General features: G+C 48.4%; 14 protein-coding genes across 14 annotated transcripts; 8 read left to right on the top strand and 6 right to left on the bottom strand.

The window, feature by feature from the left end:
• Nucleotides 1–823: 823 nt before the first annotated feature.
• Nucleotides 824–1,698, top strand: N7517_001115 (zinc finger MYND domain-containing protein; the record flags this gene model as incomplete). Its single annotated transcript, XM_056718845.1, is given in 5 exon segments — nucleotides 824–842; nucleotides 893–1,095; nucleotides 1,109–1,416; nucleotides 1,475–1,562; nucleotides 1,621–1,698. The coding sequence occupies 5 exon segments, from the start codon at nucleotides 824–826 to the stop codon at nucleotides 1,696–1,698; spliced, it is 696 nt and encodes a 231-aa protein (XP_056582980.1).
• Nucleotides 1,699–2,673: 975 nt separating this feature from the next.
• Nucleotides 2,674–3,465, bottom strand: N7517_001114 (alpha/beta fold hydrolase; the record flags this gene model as incomplete). The annotated part of the gene is made up of 1 exon (XM_056718844.1): nucleotides 2,674–3,465. One exon carries the CDS (start codon nucleotides 3,463–3,465, stop codon nucleotides 2,674–2,676), a length of 792 nt encoding a protein of 263 aa, XP_056582979.1.
• Nucleotides 3,466–4,655: 1,190 nt separating this feature from the next.
• On the top strand, nucleotides 4,656–5,402 carry N7517_001113 (uncharacterized protein; the record flags this gene model as incomplete). The annotated part of the gene is made up of 1 exon (XM_056718843.1): nucleotides 4,656–5,402. The coding sequence occupies one exon, from the start codon at nucleotides 4,656–4,658 to the stop codon at nucleotides 5,400–5,402; it is 747 nt and encodes a 248-aa protein (XP_056582978.1).
• Nucleotides 5,403–6,215: 813 nt separating this feature from the next.
• N7517_001112 (MFS transporter) lies at nucleotides 6,216–7,918 on the top strand (the record flags this gene model as incomplete). Its single annotated transcript, XM_056718842.1, has 3 exons — nucleotides 6,216–6,599; nucleotides 6,657–7,232; nucleotides 7,304–7,918. 3 exons carry the CDS (start codon nucleotides 6,216–6,218, stop codon nucleotides 7,916–7,918), a joined length of 1,575 nt encoding a protein of 524 aa, XP_056582977.1.
• Nucleotides 7,919–8,089: 171 nt separating this feature from the next.
• N7517_001111 (bZIP transcription factor) lies at nucleotides 8,090–9,178 on the bottom strand (the record flags this gene model as incomplete). The annotated part of the gene is made up of 1 exon (XM_056718841.1): nucleotides 8,090–9,178. One exon carries the CDS (start codon nucleotides 9,176–9,178, stop codon nucleotides 8,090–8,092), a length of 1,089 nt encoding a protein of 362 aa, XP_056582976.1.
• A 611-nt stretch (nucleotides 9,179–9,789) lies between these two features.
• N7517_001110 (uncharacterized protein) lies at nucleotides 9,790–10,074 on the top strand (the record flags this gene model as incomplete). Its single annotated transcript, XM_056718840.1, has 1 exon — nucleotides 9,790–10,074. The coding sequence occupies one exon, from the start codon at nucleotides 9,790–9,792 to the stop codon at nucleotides 10,072–10,074; it is 285 nt and encodes a 94-aa protein (XP_056582975.1).
• A 1,869-nt stretch (nucleotides 10,075–11,943) lies between these two features.
• On the top strand, nucleotides 11,944–14,085 carry N7517_001109 (uncharacterized protein; the record flags this gene model as incomplete). Its single annotated transcript, XM_056718839.1, has 1 exon — nucleotides 11,944–14,085. One exon carries the CDS (start codon nucleotides 11,944–11,946, stop codon nucleotides 14,083–14,085), a length of 2,142 nt encoding a protein of 713 aa, XP_056582974.1.
• Nucleotides 14,086–14,349: 264 nt separating this feature from the next.
• Nucleotides 14,350–15,217, bottom strand: N7517_001108 (peptide alpha-N-acetyltransferase complex A subunit ARD1; the record flags this gene model as incomplete). Its single annotated transcript, XM_056718838.1, has 2 exons — nucleotides 14,350–14,726; nucleotides 14,851–15,217. The coding sequence occupies 2 exons, from the start codon at nucleotides 15,215–15,217 to the stop codon at nucleotides 14,350–14,352; spliced, it is 744 nt and encodes a 247-aa protein (XP_056582973.1).
• A 390-nt stretch (nucleotides 15,218–15,607) lies between these two features.
• Nucleotides 15,608–17,072, bottom strand: N7517_001107 (uncharacterized protein; the record flags this gene model as incomplete). The annotated part of the gene is made up of 3 exons (XM_056718837.1): nucleotides 15,608–15,828; nucleotides 15,880–16,479; nucleotides 16,541–17,072. The coding sequence occupies 3 exons, from the start codon at nucleotides 17,070–17,072 to the stop codon at nucleotides 15,608–15,610; spliced, it is 1,353 nt and encodes a 450-aa protein (XP_056582972.1).
• A 637-nt stretch (nucleotides 17,073–17,709) lies between these two features.
• Nucleotides 17,710–18,905, top strand: N7517_001106 (SUR7/PalI family protein; the record flags this gene model as incomplete). The annotated part of the gene is made up of 2 exons (XM_056718836.1): nucleotides 17,710–18,130; nucleotides 18,184–18,905. 2 exons carry the CDS (start codon nucleotides 17,710–17,712, stop codon nucleotides 18,903–18,905), a joined length of 1,143 nt encoding a protein of 380 aa, XP_056582971.1.
• A 1,046-nt stretch (nucleotides 18,906–19,951) lies between these two features.
• Nucleotides 19,952–20,918, top strand: N7517_001105 (uncharacterized protein; the record flags this gene model as incomplete). The annotated part of the gene is made up of 3 exons (XM_056718835.1): nucleotides 19,952–20,083; nucleotides 20,158–20,493; nucleotides 20,607–20,918. The coding sequence occupies 3 exons, from the start codon at nucleotides 19,952–19,954 to the stop codon at nucleotides 20,916–20,918; spliced, it is 780 nt and encodes a 259-aa protein (XP_056582970.1).
• A 298-nt stretch (nucleotides 20,919–21,216) lies between these two features.
• N7517_001104 (uncharacterized protein) lies at nucleotides 21,217–22,365 on the bottom strand (the record flags this gene model as incomplete). The annotated part of the gene is made up of 1 exon (XM_056718834.1): nucleotides 21,217–22,365. One exon carries the CDS (start codon nucleotides 22,363–22,365, stop codon nucleotides 21,217–21,219), a length of 1,149 nt encoding a protein of 382 aa, XP_056582969.1.
• A 156-nt stretch (nucleotides 22,366–22,521) lies between these two features.
• On the top strand, nucleotides 22,522–24,219 carry N7517_001103 (uncharacterized protein; the record flags this gene model as incomplete). Its single annotated transcript, XM_056718833.1, has 1 exon — nucleotides 22,522–24,219. One exon carries the CDS (start codon nucleotides 22,522–22,524, stop codon nucleotides 24,217–24,219), a length of 1,698 nt encoding a protein of 565 aa, XP_056582968.1.
• A 1,012-nt stretch (nucleotides 24,220–25,231) lies between these two features.
• On the bottom strand, nucleotides 25,232–26,782 carry N7517_001102 (basic helix-loop-helix domain-containing protein; the record flags this gene model as incomplete). The annotated part of the gene is made up of 1 exon (XM_056718832.1): nucleotides 25,232–26,782. One exon carries the CDS (start codon nucleotides 26,780–26,782, stop codon nucleotides 25,232–25,234), a length of 1,551 nt encoding a protein of 516 aa, XP_056582967.1.
• Between the last annotated feature and the right edge of the window lie 37 nt (nucleotides 26,783–26,819).

Here is a 26,819-nt window from a genome sequence, read left to right as displayed (position 1 = left end):
GGAATTTCCCGTTCCCTACCGAAACCGAACGAGTTATGTGGCTTGTCTCATCATTTGCTTGCATTGTCATGGTTGGTATTTACAGCCTAGCAAGTACCATACCTACGTATGTGTTCTGGTTTGAGTCGAGAAGCCTGTTTTCCTTCTATACGAAGGCATTCAATGCTCGAAAGCTCTTGATGTATCAGATGCTCACGCTCACTATGTTTTTGTGCTTTTTTGTATATGTTATTTTACGACTGATCATCATGGCACTAGCTTTTACTTCATTGAGAGCTCTTCCGATCGGTTGCTATACGACTGTCGAATGGGCGATGAGCATTCCACATGTTTAAAAAAGGCTTGTCAAACTGGAGCCAGGGGTTTATGGGTGAACGAGAAGAGCGTATAGGCAAGAGTTGTTGAGTCTATTGAAACCTCCGCCTTTATATCCATCCGTATGTCCACGGGTATCTGGCTGTTCTCTGCTAATTCACTGTATCTGTCATCTGTCTTTTGGTACTCTTTTCAGCAATCATTTCAGCATATAGTCTTTTCAAATATTCTTGTTGGTAGACTTATGGTTGTCATTCTTGATATTTCCTCCCTTTTTGGCGTTGCAGTTAGGAGAATTAGCCGCAAAAAATAGAACATAGTGAAAAGAGTGTAGAATTTACTCATCCATATGTAATATTTGAATCATGATAGTATTGGGAAGGCAAACAAACGTGTTATACCGCACCTTCCTCTCGCGGACCTTCTTCTGTCGTCAACTTTAGGTCCTAGGCTCCAAGCCACCTACCCTTAAGCTCAGCCAAACAGTTATACGCATCAGACGACCATCATGGGTCGATGGGGATGGCGTCAGTATCACCGTACCTGGTCCCTTTTACTCTCTCTCAGGTCTAACCAGCGTCTATCTCAGGTCTGTTCGAAGGCGACCAGGACCTTGACGCCGTTCTCACCTTGACCAAGGATCTAGATCTCAAGCCTGATTCCTGGGTGTACAGTTTGAGTTCGATGATTCATCAAACGGATATGTTAGCACCCGCAGAAGCTCGTGCCCTCTACAGCACCGCCGAATACGCCGATTCGCTAGTCAACGTCACCATCCCCGTACATCCGCCAGAAGCTCGACACCGACAACCTCGGAGAGCGGCTTTTTGCCACCTGTCGCGCGAAGGAAAACGACACGGACGACTTCTTGCAACAATCCAAGTACCAAACTATCATCCTGGGTGCTCTCATGATGCGCGCCGGTGCTCGCATCAACGCAGCGGATCTTGAACATCTACGTGATCTAGTGCCTCAGATCAACTGCACCTCGCGCCGAACGCTTTTCGATGACCATGGATTCAGAACTCCAGGAAAAGCTCAGTTTCTTGCGGCGTTGGATCACTACGAGCCTGGTGTTGCGCGTAGCTTCCAGGAACCTAGGTGAATTCTACCTGGGGGGATGATCAACACATATATTTTATGCTAACGACCTTGATAGCTGCTTCAAGTGTGGAAGGATCGAGGCAGATATCGGCCACAAGCCTCTGCAATGCAAGAAGTGCAAGGTTGCGACGTACTGCAGCAAGGTAAGCATGATGCAAGCCAGCTTTCCAACTTATGTTCATGGATATTGATTCTTCATAGGAATGCCAGCGCGAGCAGTGGCGCGAGCACCGAGTGAGCTGCGTTGTCCCCAGACTGCGCCTCATGTTGAACGTCTGATTGCACTGTTTGGAATGACACTGGGGCAATATTCCGATGTTTCTACCTGCCTTGTGCTTGAGTGTCTATCTCGATGCTCGCAATACCCGAGACCCAGAATTTCTTGAGATATTGATTGACTTTATTTCTTATGTGGGAACTAGCATCTGCTTTTCTACCGATTTGTTCAACCGATTGACTTCCAAATTCAATTTGCCTACTGCTGTTGTACTATGAGAGAGACAACTAGAAGATATGTGTTAGCCTAAGTAAATGTAGTATCTATATGCCGTAGAAAAGAAATGGAACGTATATTGTAGATGTAGAGAAATATTTAGTAGTCTGACATTGGAATGCCTATGCAATTAGCTCAGCAATTATTGAGGTCGTAATTCGTAGTCAACCGACCGATCGAAGATAGCTGCTAGAAGCTCTAAGTACAAACTTACTACCCAGTCTTATAGCGCTCAGGGTTCAAAACCGGGATTTGGTGCCTGAATACGTTATTTTAGAACTGCAGAAAATTAAGATACCTGAATAACGATTACATATGCCTTAGTAATCAAAGTAGCCTGATTCTGCTGGCGTTCACAAGTGTCAAAAATGAAGCTTTTCCTCTGCGTACAAATCCACGTATGCAGCCATTTCTCGGCGTTGAAGCCCTTTCACTACGTAATCATTTCATCTCTTTTTTTGACTTGCAAACCATCCAAGAAAGTGGAGATATCTGCATTTGTATGAGATGAAAAGTTTCATTTTTGACACTTGCACCGTCCAAAAACATGGAGATCGAAACCATCATACTGTGTATAAATAATTACAACAATGTAGTTAGTTATAGAGCAGTGTGGAGAGCGGTGCTAAATAAGGCATTCAGGCATCAAGAATCCCCCTAAAAAGGGGGTTTGAACCCTGAGTGCTATAAGACTGGGTAAACTTACACCCACCTTCGATGGAGAATGATTCTAGCAAAAGCAAGAATCCACCAGAGCATCTCTAAAGCTTTACAAACCCCTTAGGCAACTCCATCCGTTCAAACCACGCCTTAGCAGTTTCTGCAAATACTTGCGGTTCCTGACGATTCCACGGATGTCGCATACTCAGATGTGTATACGCGACAGTCTCAGGATTCAACTCTCTCCCAATCTCCATCAGCTTCACAGCATCATGTGGATGATCATTAGTGGGAATAAACCCGCCTTTCCCTGCAGCAACGATAAGAGTGCGCGCACGCCATGGCGAAGGCCACTGTGCTGGTGTCTCTGGCGATACGATTTGCCTACACAAGTCGAGGGTGCAGGTACTCGTATCAATGCGAGGAATATCGGCACCATCCATTGCCCAGCGGATTAAAGGACGAGGAAGACAATTTTCCAGTCTAGGCATGGCCCATGCTGCGTATGGTATATAAGGCGTAAGTGATGTTTGGGGGAATATCTCAAAGCCTGAGATGAAGATAGAATTGACCACTTCGGGGTCGCTGGAGGCTAGACGAATGGCGACCTGCGCGCCTAGACTGTGACCAATGATGTGAGCTGAGCCGTTGATAGCGTGTGTACGGATCATGTCGGCGATGAGGCGAACTGAGAGATCCACTGAGAATGGTGCGGAGGATTTCCCATGGCCTGGAAGATCTGGGACCAGGAGGTGGTAAGAATTGGGGAGGTGGGGGATGACTAGATCCCAGTAGAGGCCGGATACCAGGGCGCCGTGGATCAGGACAACGGTAGTTTGGCCTGTTGGATTATACACCGTATGGTGCAACTTGGGAGGGTCTATGGTAGACATGGCTGTTGGAGGAGAAATGTACAATACCTCCGTACAGAAAGAAATGCAATTTGGCCCCCACATAACACACGTACATCAACACCCAAAGGCCAATCATATGTGATGCCCATGGTGTATCCACTTCACCAAGCTTGATAATCGTGGAGATCCCGGGTCTAAATGTCTTGGTGTCGTAAGAGGGAAATCTTTACCTTTTAACATCCTGGAATGCTTATGGAGTTCGATGCAAATTGAGCAAACAAACAGGGCTATGAACAGGCGATCTGTTAAAGCCCTCTGCAGCTCGTAGTTGCATTACTGAAGCGAGCCCGGTACTATCTGGAAGTCAGTCTATTATCTGTCCGAGATAGGATCGCCGTGCTAGTTCCGGGGGGCAGTGGGTGCTGGCGGTCACCGCCATCGCCGGGGGCGCTGGGCCCGGGGCTTTCGAAATTAGTAAACTAGAATATGCCTCTAGGTAGCTTCCAACGTTGGATTAAAGCATGTAATCAACCCTAATGTACATAAGTAGTATGTACAGTTCCAGATTGTTTAATCCCTAGTTCAAGGGGTATGCCCACACTAAATAGTGCCCACACTAAATACATAGTGCCCAAACTAAGTAGTGGCCACACTAAATAGTAGCGGCATGATTATTTCTGGAGCGGTAGATACAGCACCGTTTGATATTTATGGATTCACCAAAGAGCACGTGCGGGGTAAGTTGGATGTGAAGGGGCAAGTGTAGTTGAAGCCATTCACATGAGTCTCATAGCCATCCACGTGGCCTTCGACGTCCATCTTTTTTATTGTCTGTTGTCCCTGGTCGTTCTTGGTGAACCTTGTTTTTTTTTTTGTTTTTTTTTCATCAACCTGCAGTGGAAAACAGTTATTAGCAGTTTGAAAGACCATCCTTGGTCTACAAGGCTAATCAGTTGTCCCCATTGTGGTGAGAGACCTGTTATCGTCTGGTTCTCTGGCTGTCGACTGAGAAACGATAAGAGGAGTTCACACTACCGACACACGCCATCGTGGCACAGTGAGATATTTCATTCAATTCATCGATTCAGTAAGTCGTCAAGACTCAACTGTGAGCAATTTGAAAAGCCATGAGCTAATGTGGTGGGTTTGTGTATAGTTCAAGACCAAAGGTCCTTTCACTTTACAACAACGGACACCCGCTCGACACAGATACTGCACGACACGCCAAGATGTCTGTTGAGCACACTCGCGATTGGTCCACCCTGCTGCCCGCTGAGAAACCGGATGGACCAGTTGACCAGGCATTTCAGCTGCCAGTCATTGAGTGTTCCACGCTGTACCGGTTTCCCTGTGCTCTGAAACATCCATCTGAATATGAAACTTGGCGCAATGAGATCTATCACACGCTCAAGATCCACAACCTTCATCGGCTCATTGACTCTAGCATTGAGCGCCCCTACAAGGACTCGCCCAATGCTAGAAACTGGCAACAGATGTCGATAGAGGTCCGCAACTGGATAGCGTGGAACATGAATCCAATCCTTGTGCGCATGATTGTGAACGAACAACCCCGAGCTGAACTTGCAGACGAGTTCATGGCGGGTGCAGATGCAATTATTCGGCAGTCCACTTCCCAAAACCCCGAAGAAGTCGGCGATGTTATTTTCAAGTTTATCGGGTGCAAGCGCACCCGATTTGACAGTGCCCGGTGGTTCGTTCACCGTCTTATGGAGTATTACACCCACACCTTGAATATGAAATTGAGAATTCCGCCATTCGTCCCCCTGTTGATTTTGTTGTCAGAAATTGAGGATGATGTGGGAACGGACTTTGTCAATCTCAGATATGACCGATTGGAGGAGATGAACAACATTGCCGTGGACGTTACCAGAGCATACTTTGAGGACGTTTACCTCGACGTGTTGGAGTACCTCGATTCGATGGATCAACCAAGCCGTTTGACTGAAGTAGTGTGATAGTGCAACAAGAGAAAAGAGCATGGGAACGCCATGGCCATTCTCATGTGGTTACCAGAGCTCTACAATAGGGTTCTTCACTCAGCCGTTCAAATATGAAGTGTGTTCGAAGACGTCGAGAAAGGAATGAAAATGACAAGGCTGTTTTCCAGAGGCTGTTTTGAGCAGTTGCCCAGTATGGGAGGAACTCTGTGGAGGCACATGCTAATTGTAGTTTACATGAAATGAATACAATCTCTTACTGTCAAACACATGAGTTATGCGCATTAAAATAAACATAAGGTTCCACGCGATATGAGAGTGGCCCCACCGCAGCGACCACGGGACTCGTCTCTAGCAATGATTCAGCGCCTGGAGATTAGGCGGCTTCAATAAGTCTGATTGGCTGGTACACATATATAAGTGGAGCACTGAATCATCGCTTGGGCTGAATATGGGGCTCGAAATTAAATACTTCGTCGGCTTACCCGAATCCTGCCAATTTGTGAACCTTTTTATGAATATAATAACAGTTATGACTTAATATAGCACCAATAACAACGCTAATTTCGGTGCATTTCTCCGTATCGGAGACAAAACGTTCCAGCTGGAATTTATACCAACGGCTATCGCTGATCGTAGCCTGTTCTATTTTTTCTTAAAATTTTACTCTTATATCTGATCGATTCTTCCTTTTCTTCCACTCATTAAGACTATTTAACCTTGCCTCTTCTTGGCACGACCATCTATTTTCTTTCCCTTTATACTAATTCCCACACGCCAAGCGTCCATTCCTATCTATATTTACAAACACTTTCAAGCTTGTCACCCATCATGGATACTCTCCAGAAAGAGTCCATTTCAACAAATGCAACCCTAAACGAAGGGGACAGCATCAGAAACCAAACGCCAGACCTCGAGAAACAGTCAACAAATCAACCCACCGACACATCAGCATCTACCAAAGAACTATTCCCAGTAACAGACCTCAGCCGCGGAATAGTAGGCTGGGACGGACAGGATGACCCCAATAATCCCCAAAACTTCCCCGCCAACAAAAAATGGGCCTTGCTCTCCCTGATCAGTGTCATGACTCTGATCTCCCCGCTCGCCTCGAGCATGTTCTCACCCGCCATCTCATACGTGGCAAGGGAGTTCGGAGTAATGGATCAGACAATCTTGTCGTTCAGTGTCAGCATCTATATCCTTGGCTATGCAGTAAGCTCAGTTCAGCCCCAATAATCTATGCAGCCCAATCTGACATGGCGGATCTAGTTTGGCCCCCTTCTACTTGCCCCTCTGAGTGAGGTCTACGGCCGCCGCGTCGTCCTTAGCGGCGCTAACTGGTTCTTCGTCGTCTGGCAAATTGGCTGCGCACTCTCAAACAACATCGAAACCCTCATCATCTGCCGCCTGTTCGCCGGAATTGGCGGTTCGGGATGTTTAACTCTCGGCGCAGGTGTGATCGCAGATCTGTTCCCGCGTGAACAACGCGGCATGGCAACCTCTGTCTGGGCTATGGGACCACTCATTGGACCCGTGGTTGGTCCTATTGCGGGTGGATTCCTTGGACAAGAAGCCGGCTGGCGCTGGGTGTTTTGGCTGTTGCTTATTGTGGGTGGTGTCGTGTCGTTCGGTGTTGAGGTTCTGAACAAAGAGACATATGCCGATGTTCTTATTCGCTGGAAGACTGAGAAGCTTGCTAAGGAGACCGGGAGAACGGATTTGCGCAGTGCTTATGACACAAGTAAAGAGGCTGTTGGGTTGAGAGAGACTCTTGTGCAGAGCTTCAAGAGGCCGATTTTATTGTTGTTCAAGTCGCCAATTGTGTTCCTTCTGTGTGTCTATATGGTGAGTTTAACTCCGGTCGTGATAGAAGAACTGTCCTTTCCAAAATTCGGTTTACTGACATCATCTTCCAGTCTTTCATCTACGGTCTGCTCTACCTCTTCTTCACCACCATTCCGGGTGTCTTTACCCAGAGATACGGCTTTTCCGTCGGTCTCTCGGGACTTGCATACCTCGGCATTGGCTTCGGTTTCATTGGCGGTCTCGCAATGATCGCCTTCACAAACGACCGGATGGTCATGGCCGCTACAGCAAAGAACGGTGGCAAGTTCGAACCCGAGATGCGTCTCCCAACGATGATCATCTTCGCCTGCATCCTGCCAATCAGCTTCTTCTGGTACGGCTGGACAGCCGAAAAGCAAGTGTTTTGGATCGTGCCCATTATTGGAATGTTCCCCTTCGGAGTCGGTATGATGGGCGTGTATATGCCCATCCAGACATATGTCATCGATTGCTATCCCAAATATGCAGCTTCCGCCAACGCCACTTTGACAGCAACTCGCTCCCTGGTTGGAGCTCTGCTCCCGCTTGCTGGACCTAAGATGTTCGATGCTCTGGGTCTCGGATGGGGCAACTCATTGCTCGGCTTCCTCGCTTTGGCATTCATCCCGATTCCTATCATCTTCATCAAGTACGGCAAGGTGATCCGCGAGAAGTGGCCTGTGGATCTTGATGGTAAAAAGGCCTGAGCTGCTACTATCTTCAAGGACATCCTACTCGCTCCACATCAACCTTGTCTCTCTCCATGATCGGGGTGATGCTTAACGACCCACATATAGAAGCTGTATAGGCACAATTCATATAATAGAGCATAATAGAGCATAATAAAAATGAATTCCTGCACTTGAACCTATCATTCCTTACAAAAGCTCAATCACAACCTGATTAATATCCATCCCCTCCACAAGATCAGGATACCGTCTAATAAAGTCTGGCGTAAGCCCCCACCCACTTTCACTCATAAACAAATCATAAAACGCCTTTTTGATACACAACTCGTTCCGCTCATCCCGCTCAAGAACCTTCTCATTCCAAGGCCATCGAAGTTTAACACAACAAGCAAGGAGCCCAAACAGGTAATCCCGGTCCTTGGCATACACATGCCATCGCCGGATCAGATTCAGCCTCATCCTTGGCCACGGCATGAAATCCAACACAAGCGGATGCGGAATTGTCATCTGGCCCTGCACAGGCCTGAGAAACACAGGTAGTCGCTCATAATTCTCCGGGCTGGGCGCGATGACCCATCTCGAGAAGTGATAAGTCAGCCAGCCAGTACCCAATCGCTCTGGGTCACGGACTGGGCGGCGTTGCAGGGCCGTGTGGATCATGTCTGCTAGCGCGTTTGTTTTCGTGCCGTACAGTAAGTCTAGAGGGGAATTTGGGGTGTCTGGACATGGGAGTATCAGTTCTGGGTAGACGAGCCATGGACACGAGATCATGGTTCGTGTGTTGAAGTCGTCAGTGTGTGGCGGGATTTGTTTCCACAGAGGCGTTGTTTCGGCGGAAAGTGGTTCCAGGCATGGAGATTGCATTTTTGGGGGTGTTGATGCAGCGGACACGGGGGTGTTGAGAAGACTGCTTATCCCGTGCTGGGGTATTGATTCATTGAAGTTCGTTTGGAGGGCGAATTGGGCTTCTCGACTGTTTATCTCCTCATATAGAGATGACAAGCCATGGCTAGAGTCATCGGTGACGGCTGGTTCATCCAGTTCTGTCTCCCAGGAGTTGACAAGGGATTTTAAGTTATTTTGGCGCGCGATAAGAACTTCATTTTGCTTGCGGAGTCCATTGATTACTTGGAGAAGGCGTTGCACACCTTGGTCGCTGTGATGCTCCTCGCAATGCGCCACCTGTTCTTCGAGCTGGGCTACATGTCGCAGCTTCTTTTCGCGGAGAGTCTGCTGTGAGCGACGATCTCGAAGGCGTTTTTTCTCATTGGAAGACATTGGGTTTGATGCTTCGATGTCGTGGAACAACGGGATCGGCTGTTCAAGGTTTTGGGTTATGCATAACTCAGCATAAGTGGATATGCATAATCATTATGCAGACATCTACAACTTCGTGCTTCTACTATCCTTGGGAGTATTTCTACAGCATTTCTACATTTCTGCAAGTTTCCCTTAACTTCCACCTGAGAGGGCCTTCCTCTAGGGCTGCCCAGGTGTAAATACGTGACTAGTGCATCCTACACATGCCTCAGGCATTCACGTTTTTAGTTCATGCAGACTTCCACAATATATATCTCAGAAGAGGATCCGACCGTGATCACCGGCATAATTGATTGACAATCAACCAGCATCGAACCAGCCTCCCTCTACAAGAATCAAACCCCGAAATTTGCCGCTCTACCCGGACCGCCCCGGAAAGTTTTATGGGACATGAGGCGCAAGACACTGTTCAAAAAGACAGCGACATAAAAGATGCCTCAATCTGCAACCGAATATACAACCTAGCAATGACAGAGTCTACCCCCAAGGTGCGCGCTTGAAGACTCGTCGATACAGCTCTCTTTAGTGTCTTCCATTACTGCTATACGACATGGGCAGATAGCGCCGTGATGATTCGCCAGAGGCTGATTGAGCTCTCTTCTCGATGGAAAGAGTTGGTATTAGATGGATCGTGTTCGTACTCGCCAAACGAGGAGGAATTGAGGAAACATAAGCAGGATTTGGAGGACTTTGAGGTCCAGCAGACACTCATGTTCTGGTTAATGGCTAATATGAACACCAACTCTGCTGGATGGGTTCCGAATGGGATTGGGAGAGTGCGCCGGATGCTAACCGTGCTGCATATCTTATGTGGATTGAAACTGCTGGCGTGCCGGAAGCTGAGGGGAAACTAAGTATATACTGCTTTAGCACCCAAATGACTCCTATTCGGATGCTTTGCTGACCAACACACAGCCATGTAATATAGCTGTGAGTTCTTCTTGATTTGTGTGAACTGACTATATCTGATATTTCGGTAGCGCTACCACTTTTCATGACGGATAACATGGAGTTCTTCCAACCCGTAATAATATGTACTAATCCATGGCTAGGTCTGTTTATTAAAGCCGTTCTGGGGTTCGTAAAGTCATATCAAAGTAAGAAACAGCAGATGCTGTCCTGTATTGACCAAAAACTAGCCAAGCCCATATGTCCAAGCGCTGACATTCATAATGCGGGGTCAAATTTTCTTACGGAGGACTCCCTTCTTCTTGGACTCGCTTTGTCAAAAATTGTTATCCTCAACCCTCCAAGATTCAAATGCAGACAATCCTCGACAAAGCTTGTGCTATGGAGCTTCTACAATTTACTGACCCTTTACTTGAGGAGGCTCTTTCTGAACACTCATGGGCCAACCCACCCGATCCTGCTTACTCTGGTCCCCTCCTTCGGGTGTGGGACAAAAAATCCGGCAGTCGCCCAGATGAATCAAATATAATGCTGGCTGGTTTGTCTCGGGGGTAGTTGGGTTCGCGAGAAAGTCGAACAGCGTAACTAGCCACACATGCTTACTATCGGACATGGAAGCCAACGCCATTCATATCATTTACGGCGTCAGTATCGGGTCTACAAAGATTTCTATCCAGGAGAAAGGGGCCAAGGCTCCCTAGAACACTTACGGTTATCAATCCAAACGTTCGCATTGCCAAAGGTCTACCAATGCTCCATATGGAATCAGAATTAAGACATTACGAAGTGCAGGACCCATACAAACTCTGTGCTTCGAATACAACATGTTAAAGTCCATGCTTTAGTATCTTAAACATGTGCGTTTTACTTCTGTCACTGATGAGGCTTAAAGGTTCTTTATGTTTCAGACATGCAAGGCAACAGCTGTTGTACTGTATCAAATTGTCCCTAGATAGTTTGTTTTTAAGCCCCCCTCTCTCCCTCTCTCTTTCCTTCTCCTTCGTTCATCTATCGCTCGCTGGATCTACGTTTTGGCTTTCTCCATTAATCATTCCTCATCCAAAGCGTATATCCCTAGTCCAATGGTCTTATCTCCAGGGCGACTTTCTGAGGACAATTATGATAACAGCCTGATGTACACTCAAAGTTGTGTGTCCTAAACAAGGAGCACCTGGGCCATGTATGGTTGGCATGTTATGTGAACAATCAGTAGTCTAAATAAAAGTGGATTTGGCGGTTCTGTGAATGGTAATGTTCATGACTTATATAGTTCATCAGCCTCAACCACGTGTATGACTTCAGCGAACCACCAACACCCTATTCATTTGGTGTGAAGATGGCCATGTTAATTGCCAGTAATGGTTTTTTTGTATCTGATCCTCTAAATATGACATCTTTCAATGTTGGAAACATATTTCAAGGTCTGTGTATGTTCACGCATGAGTCCTTGGCAATCGATAGGGCTTATCTTATCGTCTGCCAATCTCCTGACCGCGGGATGTCGCTTTCTTCACTCCCGAGGTCCACCTGCTTCGTCTGTCCCCATTCATCAAGTCTCAGTATACCCTTTGTCGTGGGTACCACTCGCCCGATCTCCAGGTAGGACATAGCCTCTCTCAAAAATGATGCGCCAAGACTTGTACGCTGACAGTCCTCCGTTTACAGCAATCCTGCTGCCTTCCACCCCTCAGGCCCTTGTTATCTTATCACGGCATGTGGATTTAGGTCTGACAGAAGATCTGTAGCGCTTCCTAGGCCACTACATTCCTGCCGCCTTTTGATATTTCCTGGCCGACCGTAACCGCCCTCTCAAAATGGACCAAGATGAGGCTCCACCACCCCCGTACTCGCCCGTCGACCCATTACTCGCACCGGCAAACAGCCGAAATAACAATCCTTCTCAAGCCCCGATTCCTCTTGGGGCGAGTGTCCCTCAAACGCAGGATGCCAGTAGCTCTCGCGTTCCAACACAACCGACAGTCGTGCCGACGCATTTCAGATCCGCCGCTGCGTACTTCGAGGAACGGCTTCCCTCGGTCTTAGACGAGAGCCGGGGTCTTCTGCATCATCATATGACCATCTACCCTCGGAGCCAAACTAAAGACTTCCCCCGACGGCCACGCTGCTGGGCATCACGGTTAGATGAGATTACCCAGCAGGACTGGGATACCTTCTTAAAGTACCTATTTCCGCCGCAATTAGGACTCGCTGCATCCTCTCAACATCTCCCGCGCCAATTACGAGCGGAAATTAGACGAGACCGCAAGGACCGCCCACAGGAGACTGATGAGCAACGAAAGGCTCGAATCGCCGCCGTTGTTGCCGAATGGAACGAATGTTTTTTCGGGTATCGCGCTACCCAGATAGTCTTTATCTATGTAGGCGAACCTGATTCTGCGCCGTCGTCCGCTTTATGCCCCCGATGCTATCCAGCGGCAACGGGGACAATAGAAGGCCAACCAATTCGAAATTCAAATGCTCCATCGTCTGTGCCTGGGCAGCAGGTTCCTTCACCGACCCCTTGGTCGATGCCTCCTCCTATGTTCCACAATCCCCGAGTACATGTACCTCCATCTCCGTATGGAGTATATGGTGTTCCTCCATACCCTCCCCCCATATCTCCTAATCAACCACCTCAATATTACCCCCATCCACCACAGGGCGCATGGCAATGGAACAGTTGGAACCATCCACAGCAGCAACCGCAGTATCCCAATAACGGCATCGCCAAGGCTGGGTCCCGCGGGTGGATTTCACAGATCGCATCACAAGCGCAGAAATACGGAGAGCGGTTCAGCGAACAGGCGCAACAATATGGAGACCACATCAGTGCACAGGCACAGCATTACGGGCGGCAGGTCGAGGAGCAGGCTCTTGCACATGGCCGCTGGATTGAAGAACAGGCAAGGCTTCATAGTCGAAAAGCACCAATAGCTGGACCTCCATATGGTGGTGGCTACTACCCCCGGCCGGCCTGGGATAACTCGCCTCGTCCCATAGCCAACATTCCAATGACCCCGATTCAAAGCCCCAGCCCTGTGACAAGTCCTAATCCGACGGGTTGGCCTGAGACTACCAGTCAGATGGATAGCAACAAACCTAAGTCCCCAACAGAAGTGCTTCTGATAGAGCCCCCCGCGACCGAACGCACTAGGAGGGTATCAGTGAGCTCCATCTCATCTGAGTCCTCCTTCAGCTCATTTGATTCGATCTCGACAACATCGGACTTGGGCGTTTCAGACCTTGCTACAGTGCGCACTCAGTTGGAACTTCTAGACGATCGGCACGATCGGGTGTTATATGATGCCGCCGTCGATCTCCGCCGGCAACTCTCGGTCTTGCAAGAGTCCCGCCGAGAGACCAAGTTCTCCGGCAAAGCCAACTGGCGAGCTGGTTTCAGCCAAAGCCAACAAAACAACCAACAATCTGGCGATGCCGACTGGGGCCGCTGGGACTCACCCGAGCAGCAGCAACGTAACTCGGTCGATAGGCGCGCGATGAAAGAAGAAATGCGCGCTACTAAGAAAGCGTTCAAGGACACACTGCGCCGAGCACGAGACGAGCAGCGTGAACGCCGACGCACTCGACGCCGCCAGGTCCGACAAGCTCGCGCTAGTGATGGCGATAAGGCGAAAAACATGTATGACCAGCCGCTGGATCAGCAGCTTGGGACGTTGCGGCTGGAAGATTCTCGGCCTAACCCACCTTTGCCTGCACGTCCGGTCAACACACAAACACAGCCTAGTCCGGTCTCTACGCCGACTAGCTCGAATGTCGGATTTGGATTTGCTTCCAATCCCCCGTCCCCTGCTAGCTCACGGCCGAGCACGCTGGAATCAACACCTTCCGGGGACTCTGCCACTAGCAAGAAAGGGAAGCCAGCTGATACGCAGAGTCGTTTAAAGGATATGCTGTTGCAGCGCAAGCCGAAGAAGGATGATGGGGGAAGTAAATGATCTGGAAAAGTTACATTGTTGATCTTGTCTTTTCTTTTCTGTTTTTAGCCTGGAGTTCAATATTTCCTTGGGACGGCGAAAATGATTTTGCTCTCCTCGATGCGTACAAATCTCGACCACCCAAGTCGACGAAGTTACGATTCACATTGATACATAGTATCGCGAATTACAATTCGCATCTCCACACATCCTGAATAAAATGAAACTTTTTCAAGATCTCTATACATACAAAGAACTTTCATCCCCATTGGCATCTCTATACACCTAAGCCTTCGCCTCATTCTTCTCAACCAAATCACCAACACCCAGTCCCCTCCCAACCTTAACCTGAATCATCTTTTCCACATCCTTCTTCCCAAGGTCTCCAACCTCCTCACCTTCATCCTCATGTCCATCGTCATCCCCATTCTTCTCTTTATTGCTCTCCGCATCCCGCTTCTCAATCGCCTTCCAATCAAGCCACATACTCTGAAGATTCAAGCGCATAGCATACGCATCCTCGCCATCAGCGTAGTATCCATCCTCGACCTTCTCAACTTCAAAGCCAAGCGTATCACGGTAAAGTCGCAGCGCAGCAATGTTTGACATGCGCACGTGAAGTGAGACGAAATGTGCGCGGTGGGATTCGGCCATTGCGCGTTCTGCAAGAATCATATAATTAGACCCGGTCCGTAATGATAGAGAAGCAAACTCAAACACAAAAGCAAAAGCAACACAAAAGCATCCATGGAAAGCAAACTCAGACCAAAAAAGAATTCAACTCACGACTCATCCGCATCAACTTCTCCGCAATCCCCAACCGTCTATGCGTGCGCATAACACTCAGACTGGTAATATGACCATGCTGATTTCCGTCCGTAGGTTCCTCCTCCATCTTCGCAAGAACATATCCAACGACCTTTGGATACTCTCCTGCGACATTTCCCGCCATTCCGGCGCCGGTGGAGCTTTGCTTGTATCCTGCGCGCGGACGCATGACCGCGACGAAGCTTAGCTGCGGCCAGGTCAGGGCATGGTAGAGGTAGTATTTTAGGAAGTAGTTTTCGGGGAGGTTTGTTATGTTGCAGGTTTGGATTGAGGGGAGGAGGTCGATGTAGGAAGGGTAGCTGCTTAGGGGGACGATGTCGACCATTTTGGCGGTTTGGGGCGTTGGTTGTTGTGAGGGGGGACGTTTTGGTGGAGTTGGCGGTGCGGTGGGGAGGTCATGTGATATCGGGGGATGGAATGGGAGGTAGGGTTGGATTGGATATTTCATTGATTTGGATAGGAGATGAGGTTTTGTTTGGATAGGAGACGAGGTTTTCGTTTAGAAGTATTTTATTCTTATTTTGTTCGAGTTTTAGCGAACATCTACCGTCTACTTGTTGACTATGCTGTTTATGTATGTAGGTAAGTACTATATCAAAATCATATCCAGTACAATGCGATATGTACGGTAGGAAGAAAGAAAAGAAAAAAAAAACCTAGCGCCGACGACCGGATCGGTCATGCACCCAAAATATAATCATGGATATCGTGGAAATCAAAACGCAGACATCATCATCTGCACTCCCACTGCCACCAGAAGCACCGTCGACATACCGGCGAGAGAAACCTCGCGCAGAGCACCAGACGTCTTGCCACAGCATTTACCGTTGTAAGTGACATTGTTCATCTCGGCAGCGACCTCGAAGACCGAGCCGTTGAAATTGCCATAGTTGTAGTAATCAACCAGAAGGAAGTTAGGAGGACGACCCCAGGTTTCTGTTCCGAGTTAGCAACGCAAACATAAAATGAGATACATCTAAAACTTACTGTTACATTCCTTGGCCATCTCGCCGAGACTACCACTGCCGTTGACCGCATTGGTCTCACTAATCTCCGCAGTATTGGGAATCAACATGCTCAGAGACCCGAGATTCAACTGCAAGTTCAGATTGTGGTTGGCCATGTACATGCGGTTCTTGGCAGCTGCCTTGGACAGACCCGGTGGGCGTTGCTGTGTACAAGGGAATTTGGGGTCGGTGGGTGAGAAGGGTGTCTCCCAGACCTGCGAGAACTGATCCATCAGCCACGGGTACGCGGTCTGATTGGCTTCGTAGTCCATGAAGAAGACTGCGCGCTTCTGCTTGAGGATCATCTCCGAGAGCGTGGGCCAGTCATTTAGAGCCATTGGGATCTTGGTGGGGGTATAGATGAGGTCCTTTAGGCCGGAGTTGTAGATCGGGGCAGTGAAGTTATCGGGCTTGACGTAGTCGAAGTTGCCGATGATGAAGGTCACCACGTCGTAGGGATTCTTTCGCATCCACTTGTTGACGTCCGTCAGGTATGCTTCGAGGGTGCCGACGCCGAGTAATTGGCAGCTTGTATGGCATAGGTACATTGTGCCGTTTTCGTAGTGAGTTTGGAATTGCACTAATACAAAGGTTAGCAATTGCTTATTTTTGAATAGTTAGTGCAGCACTGCTCTACTTACGCGTGCGAATTCCATCATTCAATTGTGCTGTTACATCCAGCACCTGGTTGGCGGCGACGTTGTTCTTGCGCACGAACGGGCTGTTGTGCGCTGCGACCATGGTAATGTTGGAATATTTTCTGACACAGAACTCGGGGTAACTGTTGCAGGGCTGGGTATTGACGATAGGAGTCTTCGTAGCTGTCCCAGTCGTAGTCGCAGTCGCGTTCATGCTATTATTCCCGATCACCGTCGTTCCTCCACCGCCCACCAGTAAAGTCAAAGAGTCGGAAGTTGTGGTGATTGCGGTCTGGTTGGAGGCAGTCATTGTACCATTGTGATGGGTGGTCGATGCAACGACCGACTTCTCGCCATCACTCAATGTGATTGTTGTGCTGGGGTCTTGGTAGCTACCCGAGGGTAGGGCCACGGGGGTTGTGACAGACACAACCGTAGGTCCATCGGTGGTCTTACCGGACTCGGAGGATTCAGTAGTTGATTCCTCGGCCACGGCAATGGCGAGTAAGGCGAAAAGAATTGTAGGCCACCTCATCGTGCTGTGTATGGGTATAAACCCAAGATAGGAGGAAATTCCGGGGAGCCCTATGGACAGGGCTGGTGAACTTACCTAAGCGGCTAAGTTTTCCAAGGTTAGTGACGTTGAGGACCAATCAAGGATGATGATCAACCAATTAGATCTTTATATCATTTTAGGGGGCGAAGTGGGATGTGGGCTGAGAGATCTCCCCTTTAGCTCTCTGTGAGATTGCTGCCTGATATAATTTAGCTACTTATAGTTTCATTGTCTCACAATAAGCACACTTATTATTCTATTATTCTACCTAATCTACTCAGCCATATATTCATTTTACATTTCACCTCTAATACCCTCATACTATTTCTATAAGATAAGCGTGAAGGATCATCCATGCAGACCAGGGGCCACTAGTGTTCAGCCACTGACGATCTTACGGGAGACGCGACGATCTGATAGAAATTTCTTAATTTTGAATCCAAACCCATTTTAATAGAATAAAAAACAAGGTAAAAACAAAACTCGTATTTGTCCCGAAGGGTTGATCGAGATATTTCATCCAACGTCATCCCAGGACTAAACCCTAATTCTGCTCTCTTTTTTTCTTTTGGACTTTAGAACTTCTCCTTTTTCCCCTTATTGACATATTCCTATCATGCATGGGACAGTCAATGGCAAGCGAAAGCTTCCCTTCTTCAAGTCCACTACTCCAATCGACCGTCAGCGCAAGTCAAATGTTCACCGGCATCGTCTATTACGGTCGCTGTTGTACTTGATCGCTTGGATCTTTTTAGTGCTGGTAGTCACTGGCAACCTCTCTAATAAACCAGTCCTACGCAGTACCTATTTCCTCTACCTCGATCTTTCAAATATTATCCCAGTCTCCATTCCAAATGCCGTCCTTATCAACTCCATCGCCCAAACAATCGGTCTCCACGACTTCTATCAGGTCGGCCTATGGAACTTTTGCGAAGGATACAATGGACAGGGCATCACCCACTGCTCCAAGCCAGAGACTCTCTTTGCCTTCAACCCAGTTGATATCATCCTGAACGAGTTGCTGTCCGGTGCGACAAGTACGTTATACCAATATCCCCGAACCCAAACCCCTGGACTAACACCCCCACAGTCGCCCTCCCAGCCGATATCCAAAGCCCATTAAAACTAGCACGCGTCGCCTCCCACTGGATGTTCGGACTCCTCCTCTCCGCAGCAGTCCTCAACTTCGTCATGATCTTCGTCGCCCCGCTCGCCGTGTCCTCACGACACCCACGAAGCATTAAATCCTGGGCCGCAGGATATAACGGCACCCACCCGCCCGGGGGGAATCCACCCCACCGCCGACGGACCTTTTTCTGGCTACGCGCCCTGCCGATGCTGATCCTGACATTTTTCGCCGCGCTGACGACAATCGTCGGGTCGGCCGTCGCGACGGTTATGTTCGTGATTTTCGCCAATGTCTTCGAAAACGCAGACCCGAGTATCAACATCCAGGCGCACGTCGGCACACAGATGCTGGTATTTATGTGGATTGCTTCGGCCTTTAGTCTGCTCGCATTCATTATTCAGATCGGCTCTTGCTGCGCGGCTTGTTGTCGTGGCCGTAAGGCTCGCAAGCAGCTCAAATCGCAGGGTATTAATTGGCATGAGAAGAGTGCGGTTAACCCCGATGCGACCGAGCATCGCGGCGTCTCGTCTTGCAGGGATTCTGGTGTCCCTGCGGAAGAGCGTCGTCTCACTTCTGGTGGTCAGGCGTTCTCGAATGAGCAAGAGCAGAAGCTGGGTAATGGACATGCTATGAACCATCAATACTCGGACTCTTCGACTGAACCACATGCAATCTCGAAATGATCTCGAGTTTTCCTTTTTGGTCATATTCCTCTACGGATTCATTTTCCTTTCTAGCATTTTTCATATTTGTGGGATTCTCGATATCCCTGTGCTATAGTGTTCCCATTTTTGAACATTTACCCATATTTTATCTACCATTATCTACTTAGGTATGATTTCACGATTTGATAAAGAAATAGAGGCTCGGCATTCTTACATATCAAAACTTGTTTTTCAGCGTGAATCTTGGTTGAATATAAATTCTGCTCCACATATATTTTTCAACATCATTTGGGCCCTTTTCCCCCGCATGAAAGTTGTCGTAAGCTCCAAAATCTTTTGCCACAATTCCACTGTTCCTTTGGGCTGTAATTCGTTAATTCTCACAGATTCCACTATAACCAAATCATACCTAGTAAGGGCCCATAGCTCCACTCTACCCTGTTCCTTGATATCACATCTTATCACAAAGATCAGCCTTAAGGGCGTACTCCGTACAACGAACTCCTTCGTATTCGCAACTCCACCCTACCTCCACCCATACCCTAGCAACCAAGGATAACCCCAAACCCTGAAAGGGTCGAGCGCCCAGATCGAGTAATAGATTGTAGAGTCCACCACACCAAAAGGGGATAAACTCTCTTCACCCCGGTCCTTATTAGGCCGAATCTCAGTCGTATGTAGAATATATACCCTGGATAACTCTGGATAGCCTAAATCTCCATACATAGTGTACAACTATAAACCTCCCAGTACTCCGTACCTCCACCATATCCCCAACTCAAAATGCCAAAGTCCACAAAAAAAAGACCCCCCACTTGTGTTATTTCCCTTCGATTTCTGCCGTCCACGCAACCTAATAGAGCCATCTAGAATCTATGAAAATCCATAAAGGGAACCTCTGCCCGGTTCCGTGGTTGAGCTCCCATCGGATCTACCCTTCTGATATCATACATTTCTACTTTTACATCCCTTAATACCCCAACTACCATCTACTATAAACATCCCTTTATTATCAAACAACTGAAACCTAAGATCCACTCCCATCCCCAACCATCTAAACCCGAATGTCCGACTTCAGCCTAACGGCCAAGGTAGCCCTAGTTACCGGAGCCGGTCGCGGCCTAGGTCTAACTCTAACAGAAGCTCTGTTAGAAGCGGGGGCCAAAGTGTACGCTCTAGACTACCTAAAGGAGCCGGTATGTGTGTCACACCTGTGATACAATGATAACCTCCTAGAAAGAAAATAACCCCCCGAATAACTCATTAAAAGACACCGGAGTTCACACAAGTCCAGCTGTGTGCCAAGACATTGGGTACAGAGCTGCAGTACCGCTGTGTCGACGTGCGTGACACAGAATTTCTCAATTCTGTCATTGAGGATATCGCCAATCACGAGGGTCGTTTAGATGGTCTCGTTGCTGCTGCTGCTATCCAGCAGGAGACGTCCGCTTTGGACTACTCTGCTAATGATAGTAATGATTTGCTCGAAGTTAATGTGACTGGTGTGTTTATGACCGCTCAGGCGGTGGCGAGGCAGATGATTCGGTTTGGGAATGGGGGTAGTATCGCTTTAGTTGCTAGTATGAGCGGTACTGTTGTTAATAGGGTATGTTCTTTTAACCTCCGTCCGGCTTTCTCATCGAGCTTTGATGTTGTCTGCCTTATATCATTAACCCAATTACACTCATGGATCCATCAACACTAACCAGATCCAAACAGGGATTAATCTGCCCAGTCTACAACGCAAGCAAAGCAGCCGTCATACAACTAGCCCGCAACCTCGCCGCCGAGTGGGGCCAGTATAACATTCGCGTCAACACCCTCTCCCCCGGCTACACTCTCACCTCTATGCTTGAGATGCTGTTTGTCCAGTACCCAGAGCGCCGCGAGCTGTTTGCTAAAGAGAATATGTTAGGCCGTCTATCCCATCCAAGGGAATACCGCGGTGCGACTGTGTTCTTGCTTTCTAATGCTAGTAGCTTCATGACTGGTAGTGACCTCCGCATAGATGGTGGTCATGCTGCGTGGTGAATAATTTCTGTTGAGACAAGGCGCTGGTCACTTATTGAGCATTCTGGTATAGTAGTTTCTCTTTGGCGTTGATGGGTTTGTTAGTCACTCTATTGACGGTGCTTGCGTTTTTACCTCTTCTCGTTTACAAGCTATATTTATCCACGCCTTCGGTAAAAATGTGGTTTCACAAACGTTGAAAAACCGCTGGAGGTCCATTATGTCTATTGACTTTGAATTGACTTTGATTCACCATACCACAGGTCGTGGGAGCATAACTCTCATTCCTACGTTCCTAATGTATCTCAGCCAGCAATGTCTATTTCCCCACTTCCTTCAAGTATCGATATAACCCCACAAAAGACTCAAGCCATTCTTTCTCCATCTCACTATGGGGATCCCATTTATAGGGAACTGGGCGTCGGAAACTGCGGGCACTGTCCGTTTTGAAGGGGGTGAAGAAGGAGCCATCGATGGAAATCGGAGTTTTCACTTGTTCGGACCACAGTGTATTTCCTGTTCGGAGAATCTCCCCTTTCTCATTCACAGTTGGCCTTTGCTTCATTTGGGATAGTTCTTCTGTCTCAAGAGGTGACAAGTAAAAACGAGGCATCCCGCAGATGACGACGTGGACCAACTTCGTCACCAAAGAGGGAAGACTATCTGTGACGACTCGATTGCCCATAATTATACCCTGACTTTGCATAAAATACAGCATCTCGTTCAATGCAGAGTCAAATGGAATAACTGGAACGAACACAACCGAAAAGTGCTCAGAAGAGACGAACTTTTCTTTTGGAGACCGCACAATCTTTGCTGCATTACGTCTCATCCGTGACACAATGTGTGCCGTGTTCGGTCGTATCTCTTGTCCTGGGTCCAAAGTACGTTTAAGGATATCTGGATTTGCCTCTAAGATATCGGCAGCCCAACGGAGCTCCTCGGCCATTTGTTTGAAAGGGGTAACCTTGGCAGTTTGTATATCGTCCCAGTGTTTTTTCATTTCCTCGAAAGAGTATCCATTTTGCGGCGGACGCCAATTCGCGAATGAGATGTTTTTGGATGCACCGAATCGAGTGAGATCGATTTTTCGCCAGTGTTCTCTGATCTCATAATGGAGGCGTGAATGCATGGTGTCCAAGATTTGATCTGTTTTCCAATCTTTTTCGCAGTGGATGTTAAAACCCAAGAGGCAGCCGGGATACGGCAAAAGCTTTTTGCCCAGTTTTGAGAAGAAGTCTATATAGAATATAGTGGCGAACCTGGTCCTCGAAATGGTCTCATGGTCGGACCCAATAATGGTGCGACAGATAGGATGCGAAATGATGCATTCGTCTACCCGGTCATTCTGATAGCAGAGCAGTTTTAGAACGTCCCATACTCGTAGATCGTCGATTATCTGATGGGCGAGTTCGGTGGGTATTGCCTCGAAACTGAGGACGATGGAACTCAAGGTTGATTTATTCATTTTGATATTTGAAGATACAAATGTGGGAAATGAACTAGAAGAGGGAAAAGTACTAAGCTGTTAGCGCAATTCGTGACTCATTGGGGCTGGCCCTATATTTCTCACGGCCCCAAATCTGCTCAAATACTAGGGAAATAACTCTATGAAACATCTAAAATGAAGGAAAACTTGGATCTACAGGCTGAAGTGATCGCAATCCAGCTTCGAAAAGATCAACAATTATGCAAAGAGAAAAGGATACCTACTACGCTGGCTTTGCAATTATCATCTGCATCGAGTTCTCTCCTAGATGAGATAGCCTGGCATCTCACCCCTCACCACGAAGTATCGAAAGCCCTGCGATCCATGAGATGCAACAGCATCATCAAGGGCATACAGACATACTTGAGCAATCTCGATAAAATGGCAGGCGATGAACCGAGCAAAGATGCCATCCACGCACCCACAAAGAACGAGCTGGAAACGACCATGAAAGTGTTGGATTACCTCCAGAAACACAACTTGGTATCGCAGACATCGACAGATCCTCTCTCGGATGTAATACGCACTGTCCAAGCAGAACTCTCAGTGGACAGCACTGTTCGCTCAGCGCAACACAAAATATTTCAAAAAGACCAAAGTCCCAAAAACACACAAACCAAACAAAGATGCTACATCTGTCGCTATCTTTTCCAGCCCGCTGACGCCCATGAGCTGTACCCTTCATTGTGTCGCCAATGCGGCATGTTCAACACAGGCTGCTCGCAGCTATCGCTACCCGAAAAGCTGAACCTCACCGGCAAAACCGCCCTCGTTACAGGAGGCAGAATCAACCTCGGCTACTCTACTGCCCTGAGACTTCTACGCTGCGGGGCCAAAGTAATCATCTCTTCTCGGTATCCAGCTGACGCAGCCGCACGATACGCGGACGAGGGTGATTTCTCGCAGTGGAGTCCAAGATTAAAGGTCATCGGTGCGGACTTCAGAACCGCAACTGATGCTTTCCGTCTTGTGCATATTGTCAAGGCATTGCTATCCGATTGGGAGGGCGAGGGCGTATCTACCACGCGGCAATATCTGGACATTCTCATCAATAACGCCGCACAGACCTTGACAGATCCCATCAAAGCAGAGATCAAAGCAATTTCCAGAGAGGAAGATTTAAAAGAAAGGCCCGAGACCAAGCTTTTGCTTGCCGGCGTGGCCAATCGATACCAACCACAGGTCCGCGGCGGACTCCAAGCATCTTGGATACCCAGTATCGAGGGACAGAACCAGCTCCAGATCGAAAACGGAAGTACAGAGAATGGTCTATCCAGAGATCATGTACCCCAAAAGGGCCTCCGAACTACCGAACAAGACCCCTCAAAGTCATCCTGGGTTCAAAGTCTAAACGAGATACCCTATGAAGACTTGATAAGCGCACACTCAGTGAACGCCTTCGTCCCATTGATTCTATGCCGCGAACTCCTCTGTCACATGGGCACCGAGAACCCAAGCTCGATTCTCAAACCGCAGGGATATATCGTGAACGTCTCATCCCGAGAAGGAATTCTCGAAGACGTGCCTCGTTCACGTAGTAAGGGTGGTCACCATGTCCATACGAATATGTCCAAGGCTGCTATCAATATGATTACGGAGACAGAGGCACATTCTGCGTGGAAGACGCGGCGGGTTGCTATGAATTCTGTGGACCCGGGGTATATGAGTGCCGCGCCGGAGTGTCAGCGTGAGGACGGATGTCCTATTAGGTTCGAAGATGGTGCTGCGAGGGTACTTTGGCCTATTGCTGTTGGTGAGATCGAGGGACGGGTTATAAGTGGCAGGTTTATGAAGCACTTTCAAGAAGGTGTTGCACTTACGCATAGGGGATAAGTAGGGTTCTAGAGTTGAGAGATAGAAAGACTGTTTTAACTATATATTTTTTGAGCCTGTAACGTTTATTTTCCTCGCTTCTGCTTGTAGATGGCCCTGTGTGGATCAGACTCCTACCTCGGCCCTTTGTAATATTATCATTCTTCTGTTGCTACGTTAGAAGTAGGATTAATATATCTAGGCATAAGAGAACGGAACTTAGCAGTGTACGTACTATGTGTGGTGTGTTATGAAATCGGTGTATAACGTGTTGATCACATCCATTGTCTGCCGCTTATATATCTCCAGATACCGTTGTGGTATGGTAACCCAATATATTGGATTGGAGAATCGTTCTAACATTGTCTTTCTACAACTACTAATTATTTGCCCTTCAATATGCATGCTGTGGATTACAGAGACCATAGATTGATTGATAGATACTCGACATCAGGAGAAGCAAAAGGGGCATTAAGGAAGATGCAATAACGTTTATTGTGCAACGAATGCCAAAGCACACCGAATCAGAATGAAATAATGAAATGATGGATTGAAGAGGAAAAAATCAAATTTCAAAGCTCAATTGTGGGTTCCGAAGTAAATAAACAAGACATGCACAAACCTGACCAAGAACATGCCCGCTATCCGAAGATGCGGTAGTTGGTATAGCTCAAGCCCAAAAGAAAAATAAAGGAAATCAAGGAAACAGGGTATCGATATGGAATAAGAATAAAGCAAGGTAAACCGAAATAAGCACACGAGCTCCAGAGAAAATCAAAGCAAGGTGAGAAAAGAAGAGAAGATAACTACTCGTACCGACATGAATGCATGCATTAATGACAACGCAGGAAAAATCAAAGAGAAATCAAAGAGAAATCAAAGAGAAATCAAAGAGAAATCAAAGAAGAAAAAAGAAGTCATAAGCCCGTTGTCTTTCACTCCTGGTACGCCGACAAGTCGGTCCCCGTACTAAGACGCCGTGTATGCAAAGGTCAACTCGAATGACCAAATTAGAAAGGCAGAAACGAGCCATTTAGCCCATCTCCATGCCGTACTCGTCCTCCTCCTTGAAGCTCATAGCAGCATGGCCAGCACTGTTCCAGTACTGCGGTTGGCCAGCGCCATTGGCACTGCTGGTGCCGCTGTGGAATGAAGGACTCAGGCTGGGAGGGGTCAGGCCGGACATGTCACCGCCCTGCACGGCGTCGCCGGCGATGTTGGTGTGCTTGGGAACGCACAGGCCGCTACCCGGTCCGCGGGTGTAGCTGAAGGAAGTTGGGTCATTCTTCTCCAGTGCATCGAGGATCTCGCTGCGCATGCGCTTCTCTTCTTCGGTTTGCTCGAAGGGCCAGGTTCCACCCAGGCTGCCGATCAGCTCGGCAAGCTCCGCTTCTTGTTGGTATTTGACGTGCAGGGCCCACATCAGATCGCGGGTCCAGCTGACGGCACCGTTGAGGATGTCGCCCTTGTTAGGACCCTTCTCCTTTTCTTCGATTGGGAGACCCATTGTGATGTTGCCCGGTGTCGCACGGCGGCCGTTGCCTCCGGCGAGAAGAGATGTGGCGGCACTTCCGCCTGCCCCGGCCATAGAAAGAGCGCTGCTATTCACAAGTTGCTTCCGGACCTTGTCGTCTTCCAGTCGGTGCTGAGGAACCAGGTGGGAGAGATCCTGAATACGTTCATTGATGTTGTCGCGTCGGCGGCGTTCGACCAGGTTGTGCGAGGCACGGCGACGTCGGCGCTTGGCTTCCTGGGATTCGAGATCGCCACCACCCCCAGGGAGATGGGTATCAACCTTGGCGGGCAGTGAGGCGTGCTTCCCAGATTTGAGGATCTCGGAGATGCCCGCATGGTGTGATTGGTGAGGAGGAGATGAGATGGGAGAGGACTCGACGTACGACTGCGCACTGCCAGGAGTTCCATCCCACTGGTTGGACAGTGTCTTCTGGTGACGAGCCTGTAGTCCGGTCCGGATAGGTTGAGACGGGAAGCTTCCAGATTCAGGGGTACCCAATGTCAAGGAACCCAGTGCCGGGGTCTTTGGAGTCATGGGACTGCGGCTGTCAGAGGAAGTACGGTCCATGCCGTGCAAGCTCTGGCGCTTAGTGCCGAGGTAGTTCTGGTCGAAAGAGCTGGCATTGTGCACGTGCGAATTCTGCTGGTTCATGCGGTATTGCTCATAGTTGAAGCTGTTCTGAACGAAGGGGCTGGCCATGGGAGCATTATCCGGGGTGTTGGAGTACATATGCGACATCTGACTTTGGTGACTCATCGCGATACCACCAGCAGACTGGTCCTGGAGATAGTTCACATTATCGCGCTGATGACCGTTCTGACCGCTAATCTCGAGATCCAACAACTCGTCTGTGTCGATACCGGAGTTTCCGAAGTTGAAGCTGGATGACATGTTCTGTTGCGAACCATAGGAGTAGGGCATGAAGCCATTCTGTTGCTGCATGGTCAAGTCGGATGGGTCGATCCCATCGGTGGGGAATTGGTTACCCATCGAGTAACCGGAGTGTGACATGATGAAAGGGGTGTAGTCGTCGGATTCGTGTTTGATGAATAGACTTGCTTCAGCCATAGGTGAAATAATATTCGTTTGAGATGGGCGCAAATCG

The sequence above is a fragment of the Penicillium concentricum genome (genome assembly GCF_028827145.1).
Source record: "Penicillium concentricum strain IBT 3081 chromosome Unknown utg000001l_segment0_segment0, whole genome shotgun sequence".
In the NCBI taxonomy this organism is placed as follows: domain Eukaryota; kingdom Fungi; phylum Ascomycota; class Eurotiomycetes; order Eurotiales; family Aspergillaceae; genus Penicillium; species Penicillium concentricum.
This window is presented reverse-complemented; position numbering and strand designations above follow the sequence as displayed.